The sequence below is a fragment of the Dermacentor andersoni genome, chromosome 10, assembly GCF_023375885.2.
Source record: "Dermacentor andersoni chromosome 10, qqDerAnde1_hic_scaffold, whole genome shotgun sequence".
Classification (NCBI taxonomy): domain Eukaryota; kingdom Metazoa; phylum Arthropoda; class Arachnida; order Ixodida; family Ixodidae; genus Dermacentor; species Dermacentor andersoni.
Genome location: NC_092823.1, coordinates 19,829,828 through 19,842,521, shown reverse-complemented (window position 1 = coordinate 19,842,521; position 12,694 = coordinate 19,829,828). Strand labels below are relative to the sequence as shown.

Below are 12,694 nucleotides of genomic sequence, written 5' to 3'. Positions count from 1 at the left end.
GTGCAACGTGCTTCGCATAACGTCTATTCGCAGACTGCCCAAGAATTGCGCTTTTTTTGACAATGAAAAACAAATGTGCTTATGTTGCTACGTTTTGTGTAGGGTGGCTAGCCGTTGGTCTATTAGATTTACAGAATGCGCGCCAAGGCAATAGAAGGGCAGTCGTGGAAGGCCGAGAATTAAGCGGTGTGACGAAATGACGGCATTCGCAATCAAAGGCTGGTGAGCTGGTGTGAGAGAGGGGTAATTTGAGATTGCTGGGAGAGTCCTTCGTCCAGCAGTGCACATTAAAAAAGGCTGGTGATGCGAGGTACTTCCTAATACATTTTGATAAAGCCAGCCTGCTGGCGGGGCTTGTTGCAATCAAGTGCTGAATTGATTCTGTTCGAAGTTACCTCAGTGATTATTTTGTATAATACGAAGAGTAAACTAAATGTTCTAACTTACTCATTTTTGAAGCGTTCTCTTGCGAATGAATGATGCGACTGTATGTTTGTTCGATAAGGCCTAAGTTTTTGAATTACTAGGACAGAACGCTGCTTGATTGGCTGCATATTTCTTCTAGAAATGCTGAAGTACCCGAAAATTCGAGGGCAGGAGAGCTCGAGTGCAGCTGGAAAATTCACTGCTGCCTACAGGTCATGCGTAAATACAAGTAAGTTTCACGTCAACTATATTTTGGGGAAAGCTAGTCTGTATGGTACACACTGCTGGCGCAAATAAATGGATTAGTACTCTTTTTTTTGATAGACGGTTCTGGTGAAATAAATGCATTCAATAAACGAGTGTATGAGAAGATCCCGGCACTTCCGCCCAGCTAAATTTTTTTGAGAGAGAACAGCGCACAATTATAAAAGAGTCTGAATGCTGAATTGCTTACTGACCAAGAAGAAAAGGTACTACTTCTTGCAGTTAAAGGCCTACTTGCCATATGTGATATTCCGGATTTTGGTTACAACAATTAACGTCTATGTGAAACACGTGATAGAAGCTCCCACAGCGCTAGCAACTTGTCATAGCTGCGTCACTACGTCACGCAAACAAGCATTGTACTTGTTCCAAAGTCAACTTGTAATATCTTTCGCAACCAAAACTTCCCTAGGAAATGACAGCCTGCAGCTGCAAGTATCACTGCAAAGAATACTTCGCGAGCTGGGTTTTCAGGATTGGCCAAAGACAAGCAAGGATTCCCCTGGAGAAAGCCATGAGACCATCGACGATACTTTGAAGAAAATGGGCCTACGAACTTTCTTCGACTACTACGTCCAACCGCAATCGAAGCACCCAGCCAGCAAACCCACCATTATAGTGAGCATCACTGTTTAATGCTCTCTTGTCGTATTTACCGATTTTCAGTATGCCTCCGTGGTTTGGTTCCCATGCCAACAAAGCGAAGAAGCGGTTCCTCTACCGTAATTGCGAAAGCGTTTTTCTTCACCGACACGAGCATTACAGCCTTTGAACCTCCAATTGCTCTTTGCTGCACTATCACATCGAATCTCATAAATTTGTGCATGCCATTCTTAACTACGTCTCCGGTTGTTGTGACTGCAGTCATATCACGTTTGTTAAGTGAAGTTGTACTTGCAGTTCTCATGTTCTGTATATAATACTTTTTTAATGCGAAGGATTCTTTGGCCAGTACCCCAGCAAAATCTGTCACTCGAAAAGCGTAATGGATCTGCAGAAAAATGCGTAATTTGCGAAGTTAAGCACTTATTCGTAATAATAGTGCAAACGTAGATGTTCGGTAGCATTATAAGCGATAAGGCACAGTTGGAAAAAATAAAAAAAGATCATCAGTGAAAAAACCGTTCTCGTCAGGGCGCATTGAAAGCTTACTTTTCCGCAATATGGGTTTATGTGCAGAGAAGCCTGCTATGGGGCTGCTGAGTATAACAATAAGAATAACTGGTTCGTACATGTGATAATAGTTTCATAATAGTAATAAATGATTCGTGGCGTAAAAGAAAACTTGTGGCGTAGCTGTCACCACGTCAAGGTCATAACATAAAAGGAAAAAGAGAATAAAATAAGAAAAGTGGAAAGAACTACGGTGGTGAAACTGGTTGGGACGGCGTTCCGACTCAATTAATGCGACCGCTTTTGAACGGCCATGCAGCTTCTTGGCAACTGATCGCCACACCATTCGTTACATGGACATAATTTCTTTCGCACTGGAAAAGCGATGGGTAGACATGCTTAAGCTAGGGAAAGCAAGTGAACAAAAGCGAAGTAACAGTCGAGCCAAATAATGCGTACGCATTTGTAGAGAATTCTCAGAATTTCCGAAGAAAATTGTTTCGCTCCTATTAACTATTTTAAGTATATTTTTTCTGTCTATGTAGTACAATTGTACATATGAATTCGCGGTCTGGTGCTGTTCGTTACCCGCCGGTAAATAGGCGTTCAGTCGCCATAGAAAAGTACTTAGCAAAGTGTAATTGGCTTCCTGCAATATATACTGTGCCTTGCTGGTGTTCGTTGGCTTAAGGCATTTTTTTTAATATTGGCTTGTGTCTACCTTGTCGTTTGCTTCAGTAATATTGTCTACTTTTCCCCACTACTGGTGTAGCCGTATAATAGGGCTGCATAATATACCGGGTCCTTAAAGTTAAACGGTCAGTTACTTTAATGAAACCATATTATGCGCAGCGCTTCTTGTACAGGAGCTTTATGCACTCCTGTGCACGGAATTTCCGCGAACAAGCAGTGTCAGCAAGTATATCATTAACAAATATTTGCTAATTAAGTTTCTGAATTTCCAAATAATTATATAGCTTTATAATTAAGAGAAAACGTGAAGGCAGTCGTACTTTAGGACAACGGAATTTTATGGGATACTTCTAAAGCGTTTGTGTTCCGAGATATTCATGACGAAATTCGACGTTCAATACACTAATTTCGCTTTCAGAAGCACAAGTTTCGCTACAAAGGCGAAAGCGTATCGTGGCGTTGCACTGGGAGGGGGGGGGAACGGGAGGGGGAACGGGGGGGGGGAGCTACCTTAGTACCTTTCTGCTGCCGCTGTGAGGGTGTCCCGGCATGAATATTGCGACTGTTCACCTTTAGCTCCCCAACAACCCTTCGCAATGTGCTGTACGAGGTTTAAATCGCGGATGAGGGACCTCGAAGAGGGGCAGCGTAGTGCTTGCTCGCGCATTTCTCTCGCATATAACGCTACATCGCCAGTCAAAGTTTCGGCCGTTGAGCTGGTGCAGCGAATTTGAGCACTCCAAAATGTGAGCTGTACAGAAGTGACCGGCACGTCACCAAAAAAATCCTGTTTGGCATTGAAAGCAACAGCGAGGTATAGCGCTGCACTGGAGGCGTATCAGGACGACAGCCCAATGAGGAGCGTGAAAGCAGCGTTTCAGGTGTGGCGCCTCGACTGAACCCTAGAAGAGGCTGAAGGAAGAACGACGGCGTTGGCCAGAGTCCATAGAAAGAATAATGTAAATTTAACTCTACCATCACCACGGTGTGGTATTCACACAGCTGTATAATAAGTGGAACTCCGATTCGTGGCCACACAACGCTCACGTCAGCAGTAGAAGCCATAACGCCACCCTGGCTTCGTCTGAGCAGACTCAGCTGAGCGTGAAGCAGCGTCTACTTTGGCACCGTCGCTTTTGGAGCCAAACACGCTTCGCGTCCCTGGAGGCTTTCTAGTCCTCTACGCGGCTCGGAAAACCCCTGTTTTGCCGGATACCGTAGATGGTGACTGGGTAGACGACCAAGAGCTTTGGCCACGGCTTCGGAGGACACGTAAGCGCTTTGAGTGCTCATTACGCCTTGTCCAAACTGTGCGAGCTGCCATCACAGTGCATGTTATAGAAACGGGCTATAGAAATATATTCAAAGCTGTCTAAACTTACCGCTTCCAAATTAAATCAGAATAAGTGTCTTTTGTTCTTCGTTATTTATTTGCTCATTAATTTGAAACAGCGGCTTGAATTTCTGACTCACTAACGTTGTTGGTGCGGTCACTATCTGGTTGTCTATTTTCTGCCTAATCGCGAGCGGGTGTACTTAGTTACGGTATTTTTGTTCTTGCCACGCACAAGGCTTGGAACGTAGACGTTCTGTACGTTCTAATAGCTTTGGAGGTTAGCGATACAACGCTGGCGGATTAGTGAATTTTTTTTTATCATCGAGGAAAGCACTGCATCATCAAGGGCCGGCGACGGTGGCAGTCCTTGTGCAACGGGCGTCCATGAACTTGGCGACACAGATGATTCAGATTGATTATATTTCTGGATGCGCCAGCCATCATTTTTTTTTTCGCATCAAATTACGGCGCTAGTCTTCCCTATATCATTCCACATTTTGCAACAAGAATTGAACGCAGTGCGTTATCGATCACCCAGTTGCCTTTTCGACACACCTAATCGCACAGTAGCGCAGTAAAAGCGGTGATGCTTTTGCATGCATGCGCTTTCGCTAGAGGCAATGTGCGATGATGATAAAGACGATATATTGCCGTATCCTTTGAAATGGATCAGTGACAACTAGTCACCGAGCCGGCTTGAGTTTCTCAGGTATGCCATGCATGCTTTTATATTCTAGCGAGTTTATATAAATCGCCTTATGTTTTTCTTTTCTCATCCTCAAAACTTCTCTCTCTACTTATGCCTGCAACCGGATCCAGTCGTATCAATCTCTTCCCTCATTCTTTTCCCCACTAATACTCTAAACGAGCCTTGCTTACCTCGACTGCTCACCGGTTGATGCTTCCGTCCACTCTAAATCCAAGCGCTTCTGGAAAGTGTACGTTACGTATGGGTCTCACTCGTGAATCCCTTCGCATTCTGTTAGGGTGTACGGAGTAGCTTCCGGATTTAGCTGTAGCATGTACATTCCTCATCTTGTTGCGAGCATTTGCTCCGGTATGTTTTTGTCCTTAGGCAACCAGCTGAAGCCTCAAATAACAAGGCACTACCCTTTATGTTGTACAGATGTTCGTCTCTAATTTCTTTCTTCCCGTTATTGTAAATGACCACGGTCTTTTTTTTTTGTTTCCATTCTTTGCATCCACTTCACTGTCTCTGTTTCTCTCTCTTTCTGATGACTCCTGGTTGTCGATTTACGCTATCAGTTACCCTGTACTTGGTTGCCGACTCTCTAGATGGCACTAGCAGTGCGCCGCCGATAGTGCCAGCTTGTCACTCTAGAGCAAACTACTTAACGAAAATTCCCTATAGACCTCCTGCGTGGAGCCTGCGTGATGTGACATGAGAAAAAGAAACTTAAGGAATTACGAGTTTCAAGAACCGCAGCACATGCAAGTTCCTTTGAATGACATACAAGCAATATAGCTTTTATGTTGTAATCATTTGTTCTTACGTTTCAAAGCGAATTAGGTGCTCCAACACACGTTACGTTGCATTTACGTTTGATATCGATCCCGCCGCCGTAGCCAGACATCATAGCCAGACTAAACAGAAGCCGCTTTACTAAGCTATAAATTTGAATATTTACAAGTGTAATATAGTTGTAGGGCACGCATCCTTTGCCTTAGGAATAAATAGAACACTCTTACAGTTTTTATGAAAAAAGAGGGTGCTTTTAGTGTCTTAAACCGGGATCATATTGGAACACAGTCGTTAAGGTTTTGCGCAAGCACTGGTCAGTGGTTTGATTTATTTGTATTTGGCTGAAAAACGTGAACAAAGCGTGCATCCAACGGAAACATCACAAAATGAAAATGCTTTCGGTATATTAAATTTTGATACTTCAATGGCGAATGGAATACGAAATACTTTTCCCCATGAGATGTTTAAACTGCGAGTGAGGGAGCTATTATTGATATTATTACGATATCATCGAGCGATGCTCAAGAGACGAGCCGCCGCGAGAACGACGAAGTTGGTCGGTGCCCTTGGCACGAGCGAGTGTCAGCCTGGCTGCCTGGCTCCAGCGTAAATAGCTTGTAAACAGCATCTTTCGTCTGTCTCTTTCCACACGTAACAATATAAACAAAAATCTATACCAAACAATCGTATTCTCCCCACCTCAGTGGTTAACTGTGACGCACACGTTTAAGGTACCACATTGCATGCGGTATAGTGACGCGACATCTGAGGTAAATATAAGATGTTTGCATTCTCTAGTCAATATAGGTGCTCTATTGTGCGAAAATGTGTAAAAAAAAAAAACTGGTGTAACGTTGTCCATTCTACGAACGGGCGCCCTCTGTCACAATCAAGTCATCCATCGCTAAAAAGTCCAGGCCCACAAGAATTTCTTTCTCAGATATTTGAGTACAAGCCCGAATCGCCGCGTTAGCATAACAGTCGCATAAAGGAGTTGCTCATTTCGGAATCATTTGAGATAGTTGAGAATATGGCAGCTGATGAGCAGATGACGGCTTCCTTTTTTTCTGCATTATTTTTTCTTCATAGACGTCAGTTGTTAGATAGCGCTAGTCGTGTGTCCTTCATTTTTGTGTTGCTGCCCTTCTTCGCGCTGAAGAATGCTAAATGGAATAAAGCCAGTTCCTAAAATTGCGTTCACGTCTTCTTGCTCTAATACAGTGAGAGCGAAAAGGCTCGGAAGGGCCGCTGTTTGTTTTACTTTGTTTCAACAAATGAGAAGGCGAAAAATAAAAATAACTATTTAGTCAAGGAAGCCACATGCTTGACAGGAATTCCAAGCAGACCTCCCCCATCCCCTCTTTTTCCCCCACCACTTAGACCCTGGTCATTTTTGAACATGAAATCAGTTTTACTATGTCAATTATTAAAGCATAGCAATGGCGCTGCGTCAGTGAGTTCGCCATAATAACACACCGGCGTTCTCTTGCAGATCACAAAGCGGACCAATTTCTTTTTCGTTTCTAGCACATCCACTGAAAAGAATTTGTTTTCCGAAATCCCAAATTCCAAGAAAGCTGGTCGGGCAGTATCAACGTCTGAAAACATCACGGCAGAACAGTACGAACGCTACAAAGACTTCATTGCCGAAACAATCAGGCTAATAAGGGCCAATGTGACGGAGGAGGAAAGCGCGCTGATTGCGGGCGACATTTTGACTTTCGAACAGAAAGTTGCTAAGGTAAGAGATACCAAGCACGTGTTGCGCACATGCAATATAGTTTACGAGGCATGAGCTACGGTTTAGTGCAAATTTATTATCAAAGGCACCACATCTACTTACACGCCTTGTACTCGAGCTTACGTGGTTATTTTTTTCAGATTTCCGATGGAGCTAACTTAAAAAGAATCGAAATAAACGCAACATCCGTGGGCACCGAAGCCTCTTCAGCTAATGTGAGTGTTATGATAACAACAGTGTTCATTCAATGCTTTACTACGTTTTGCATTGTATTTGTAACTCATATCAAACGACCGAGTAATCCGGTGCCGGTCTTTTGTAATTTCATGTCACATTTATGAGGCAGCAGCTATTCTTTTCCTTCATACCAGGATCTTCATTATCTTAATTTTTCTTTTCACAATCTACATAGAATATCCGTTCTCAAAAGCCACTGGAACGCGGAATTTTTTAGAATAAATGAAATAAATCAGTTCAAAGGTTGCATATGTAGTAATTTCAGCGTCGTACGTGCATTCCAATAAATAGGACAAAGGCTAACGTTCATCTTAACAACACTCTTCTGATAGATGGCTTCATCTTTAACGCACAAAGAAAACTCGCGTGAAATATTGCCCAAGGAACGTATTCGTCGTCGTGAGTTCAGGCATATGTAGCGCTAAGTGAAGTTGGAAATACAGCCGATGCAAGAAAATACGCGCAGGTTTCGATTTCCTATTTGACCACGTCGGCTGAGAACCCATAACTTAGTATCGATGCATCCTAGCTGCCACAGATGCGGAACCGAGTGGCACATACGCAGGGCTCCAAGTTAACGTCAGAGAGGTTCATTAAAGGGCAATACGTCATCAGTAAAGGGAAAATGAGGCATCCAACCAAACGTAGCAAATTGCTACAAAGGAAACCCATACGGGTTCCTCGAAAGATAAAGCCTCGCAGTTGAAGAAAAATTCGTCGCGCTCCGGGACTCGAACCTCGGACCACCGCCTCTCTGGGGCAGCCGCTCTACCATCTGAGCTAACCAGGTGGCTAGCAGATGGCAGGGCGAAGTCGAATGAATCGACAACTCGAAGCAAAGACAACAGTTTGACGTAATAGTTCGGCGAGAAAACCCGCAAGGTGGCAATGTGGCCTAACGTTGCAATTCGCTGCGTTTGGGTGGATGTCTCATTTTCCCTTTATTGATTACTTCTCAACACCTTGCGGGTTTTCGCAGAACAATTACGTGAATACTTCATCAGTGCCACATATCCAGTGGCGCATCCCCAGTGACTCATGTCGGCGTCAAACAGGTTCGCTGAAGAGCGGCGCAAAGGAACTAAGGGCCACATACCCAGGTACCCAAATTGGTCCCACGGTCGGTTTCAAACCCTGTTCACTCGGCACATCGGGCCGGTGCGCAACCCATTCGACCATGGACTACTTGTGACCCAGATTGGCAGGAGAGCGGTTTGATGCGCACATAAACCACCCGCCCCTGAACGCTGCGTGAAGTACGTGAAGAAAGCTAATCGCATTAAAATCGAATCAATAACAAAGTTTAGTGACGTGCAGCATAGGCAAATGATGAAAATACAGCTTCACGAAGTAGTGCAGGAGCAATAAACGCAAAGCAGCATATTGTCACGGAGTAGCGACGGCGAGTAATACAGTGGGAAATCCGTGAATTACGAAACTAACATTTCATTGGATGGACGTGTACCCACAAAAGTAAGTTACACTCAAAGCGGCGAATACGGTCGGCGATTGTCGAAAATCGGATCTGCTGGTCAAGCCCATCGGCTTTTATACATGTGTCATCGAAGTTTCCATAGTAATCGCTGGTGTCCGCGTGTCTTCTAGAAAGTTCAGCAGAATTCGCGATGCATACCCAATAAAATTACACTAGATTCGGCGACAACGAACAAAACTATCGACAACATTCGAGAAGCTTTGGATACATGTGGGCGCGTCTCACGCTGAGCGATAACATTTGTTAGACGGTGAAAAAGTGGTCACCCGGAAAAGATAGACAAGTGCACGTGTCTATCTTATATATCAATATAAGGCCTATAAGTGGAATCCATTCTCTGATTCAGCATTCAGCGAGTTCAAACACCACGGCTTTCTATATAAAACGTGCCAGATGACTTATTGCAATTTTTTTCACGTCGCAGTTTACATTACGGACAATGCTTCAAAAAGAACTTGGCGTCATCAACGCCACCTTAGACGATGGTATTCGTATCATATTGGAATATCCTGACTATTATACAGGCTTGCGGAAGTTCATGAGCACTGTGAACAACACGTGAGTGACATTCGCATTTGCATCTTTCCCGTGACGACATACCTGGAGCCTCAGATTTCAAGAAAAGATACGTTATCATCGTGTTCTTACGTGCAACGACCTTAATATATATTTTTGGGTGAATGTACACACCCCTAAAAAATATTTCAACGAAGGGATAGACTGTGTCCGGAGTAATATAAACGCGACGATAATTCGGATACCTGCTGTCATTACGGTGTTTTTTGTCCAATTTTAGAAGCTGGTGCTTTACTGCTCATGGCATTTCGCTCCAGGGCAGGGACCTCATTGGGTATTGCTTCTAGAAAATGTTAGTATACACTTTCGCCCCACGGCTCATGCTCATACTTGCGAGCTCAGTCCTAAATAACCTTGTCTAGTGTATTAACTGATTAGCGCCATGTGTCAGAAACATATTTGTTGTAGTGTTTTAGGGTTGTAAAGATCTTACAGTTCGAAGGAAAATGGAGGTTTAATGTAGTCAGCAACTTATAAAAGGTGTGCAAGTGTACTCTTCACGCATGAAATGGTTCTTGTAATCGAGCTATAGGACATCCCATTTAAGTCTCACAGGAAAAATTCATCGCACATGAAGGAAACTTCAATCTTCGCTCGAGCCACACGAACTACAGAGTCACTAGGACTGTCGATAGTTCGGCGGCGTCGGCAACTTCCTTGATGTGTGAAATGCAAGTGGATACTAAGAGACAAAGGAACGCGCTCTGTTCTCTATGCTTTTGCGAGCGCATTTAACGAGTTTCGCTTTGAGTAGGGAAACGGAAATTTGTCCTTTGAGAAAGGTCTGAGCGCCATTATTTTCGCGCGCTGGATTGTTCCCGTCTCTTTCAGGAATGTTGTCAAGAACTACGTCATCTGGACTTACCTTCGGTCATTGGCTGAGGCTGAAGGGACTGCCCTACACGACCTGTACTTGACGTATAAATTGAATGCAACCAACACGGCACGCTCATCTGCGAGCCATCACGTCGCCGCTTCCTGCATCAAACAACTACTCAAGCCGGACGCCATGCTCAGTGCGGGGGCGAGCTTGTACATTAAGCATAGTTTCAACAAGTACGACAGGAATAACGTAAGAAGTTGTGACCTAATTGGCGCACATATATAACTCGCTTACGTCCTTCCCCTGAACTTTGTTTGAACAGGTGCAGAAAATGATGCACTTCGTCAAGGCATCATTCGGAAAGATCATCGCTGAAAACAAGTGGATGACGGTTTCTATGAAGACCAAGGCTGCGCAGAGAGTGAGGTCTCTCTTTTGTGGGCGCCGTTCTGCGATTCGCCGCTCAGAATTAAGCCCCTCTTTACGGCACTTTTAAACCGTTTCAGCTGGCCAAAATGGAAACGGTGATTGGTTATCCTGACTGGATGCTAGACAACCTGGCAGTGAACGAGCTCTATAAATTTGTGAGTAGCTCATTTTTTTGTGATTGTTCCCACGACAGTCAATTACGGCCTATACAGGTAGGTGGTGTATAACGAAGGACTTGACCTAATTTGAGGCAACTCATACGACAGCATATGTAGGCGTATTTGTTGTTCCGTATGCTTGGGCCAGTTAAGACTAAAATCCACGGAGCTCTTTCTCATCGAACAGGAGCGCTCACATTGCCACAGCGCTGATAGCGTTGAACGCGTGATCACTTAGGATTAACAGGACACTTTTAACGGCTGTTGGTCAGAGCAGAGATTCTCTCGTACACGTCTGCAAAGTTTCAACCGTAAAGGTCGAGCCGTGTGCTTGCAGAACCGACATTAAAATTTAACTTGATACTCGAAAGAGCATCGGTAGGTTGCGGTAGCGATTCGGACATGTTGCGTGATGTCTCCAATACACCTCCAATTAAAATATTTCTGCTGCACGTATCTTTATTACAAGTAATATTTATTCAACTTTTCGTTTGAATACCCCTTATAGGTACAAGCAGCAAACGCTTTAGTTACGTGCAAGCGTCAAGGAGAACGCAGTCAGGCTAAATTTAGCAATTATCTGTGGAATCCAGCAACTACTTGCAGACTTGAAAGTTCTTGAACATGCTTGACCAACTTCTCCAAATACGTCTAGAGGCATCATTTGAAATACATTGTTCTCTCTCTTTTTATTGCGATAGCAATTATGTGGACACTCCAGGTGCATTTTTTGCCGTCGCTGTCACCGGCCCCGTCGGTGTCGCCGTGATGTTCCGTATAAAGTCGAAGGGTGATAACACCGTCGTCGCGCCTCGTATGTTGTACGTGCAAGAGAGAGAACACGTGAGGGAAGCTGACGATTGCGGCTCAATCTGGTGCGCGCGAAGGGAGGAAGCGGAGAGGGATTGCGCCGGCTTCTGTCGCGCGAAAGGCCAGGGGGGGATTGGAGGGAGGGAGGGGGGGCGGCGTTGTGGTCCGACAGCAACTGCGCATTTTGCGACCGGGCGCAATGGTAATTGATTATCGTGTCTCAATTTCGCGCGCCATATATGGAAGAAACCGGGGAGGCAGCGCGGGAGGGAGGGGGGGGGGGGCGGCTTCGACTCGGCCAACAAGCGCGCATTTTGCACGGCCGCGCGCAGTCACGCGCGCCGTATCTCGAAAGGGATCTGCAGACAGCTCATAGCTTTGTGCGTGTTGTTTTCTCGCCGCTGTTTGCGTTGACGCGATAGACAGCACGAAGGTCACTTCGCTCGCTGCTGCTGCCACGTTTGCTCACCTCAGCGTTTTGACAGCGAGTATCCGCGCTCATCGAGTATGACGTATCCACGTTTGGTTGTACGCGCTGACACCATGCTTGTTAACTCATTTAGTAACCGGAAGTTTCAAAGTTTATACGGCCGATAAAACTACTATCTTTACTTCGTGTAGCTGTCTACTAATTTGCTATCGCAATCGATAGTTTGCCTTTCGGGCGAAGCTGCGACCTTTTTTCGCTATGTGAGGAATTTATCCTTACTAAAATTTCACAATGATACGCCCTACTGTTCTAAAACAATGCACTATATAAACTTCAGTTGCACAACTCGACACAACGTGCCTAATAAAATAATTTTCTCACTGTGCCTACATGTATCTGCTCAAATGTCGAAATTTCAGTCGCCACGGCGTTCCCTAATCTGTGGTTCCCTAAATATTTCGTTGTCCTCGTTTTGAGTGGACGCTTGTAGCGGTCCTTATGAGACACAGATATTTTACTCACAATTAGTCACAGTAAAAGTTTTGCTGTACAATGTCTTGCCAACTAGTTTTTTTTTAACGAGTGACTGTCCGTGAAAGCTATTTCGGTCAACGTACACACTGTTTCTGACGCAGATGGTCGCAATGTTGAAACTGCAGATAGTTGATAATGTTTTTCAG

At 44.6% G+C, this 12,694-nt stretch overlaps 1 protein-coding gene across 5 annotated transcripts in view; it reads left to right on the top strand.

Annotated features, from left to right (window-relative positions):
• The window catches only part of LOC126519144 (neprilysin-2-like), a 53,360-nt gene that overhangs the window by 20,566 nt on the left and 20,100 nt on the right, over positions 1-12,694 (top strand). For all 5 annotated transcript variants that reach the window (XM_072285032.1, XM_050168749.3, XM_072285034.1 and 2 more), the window contains 8 exons: positions 566-655; positions 1,103-1,308; positions 6,808-7,056; positions 7,197-7,271; positions 9,213-9,346; positions 10,196-10,436; positions 10,510-10,608; positions 10,694-10,771. In XM_072285032.1, coding sequence (XP_072141133.1) covers positions 566-655; positions 1,103-1,308; positions 6,808-7,056; positions 7,197-7,271; positions 9,213-9,346; positions 10,196-10,436; positions 10,510-10,608; positions 10,694-10,771 — 1,172 coding nt within the window. The remainder of the gene's footprint in view (positions 1-565; positions 656-1,102; positions 1,309-6,807; positions 7,057-7,196; positions 7,272-9,212; positions 9,347-10,195; positions 10,437-10,509; positions 10,609-10,693; positions 10,772-12,694) is intronic.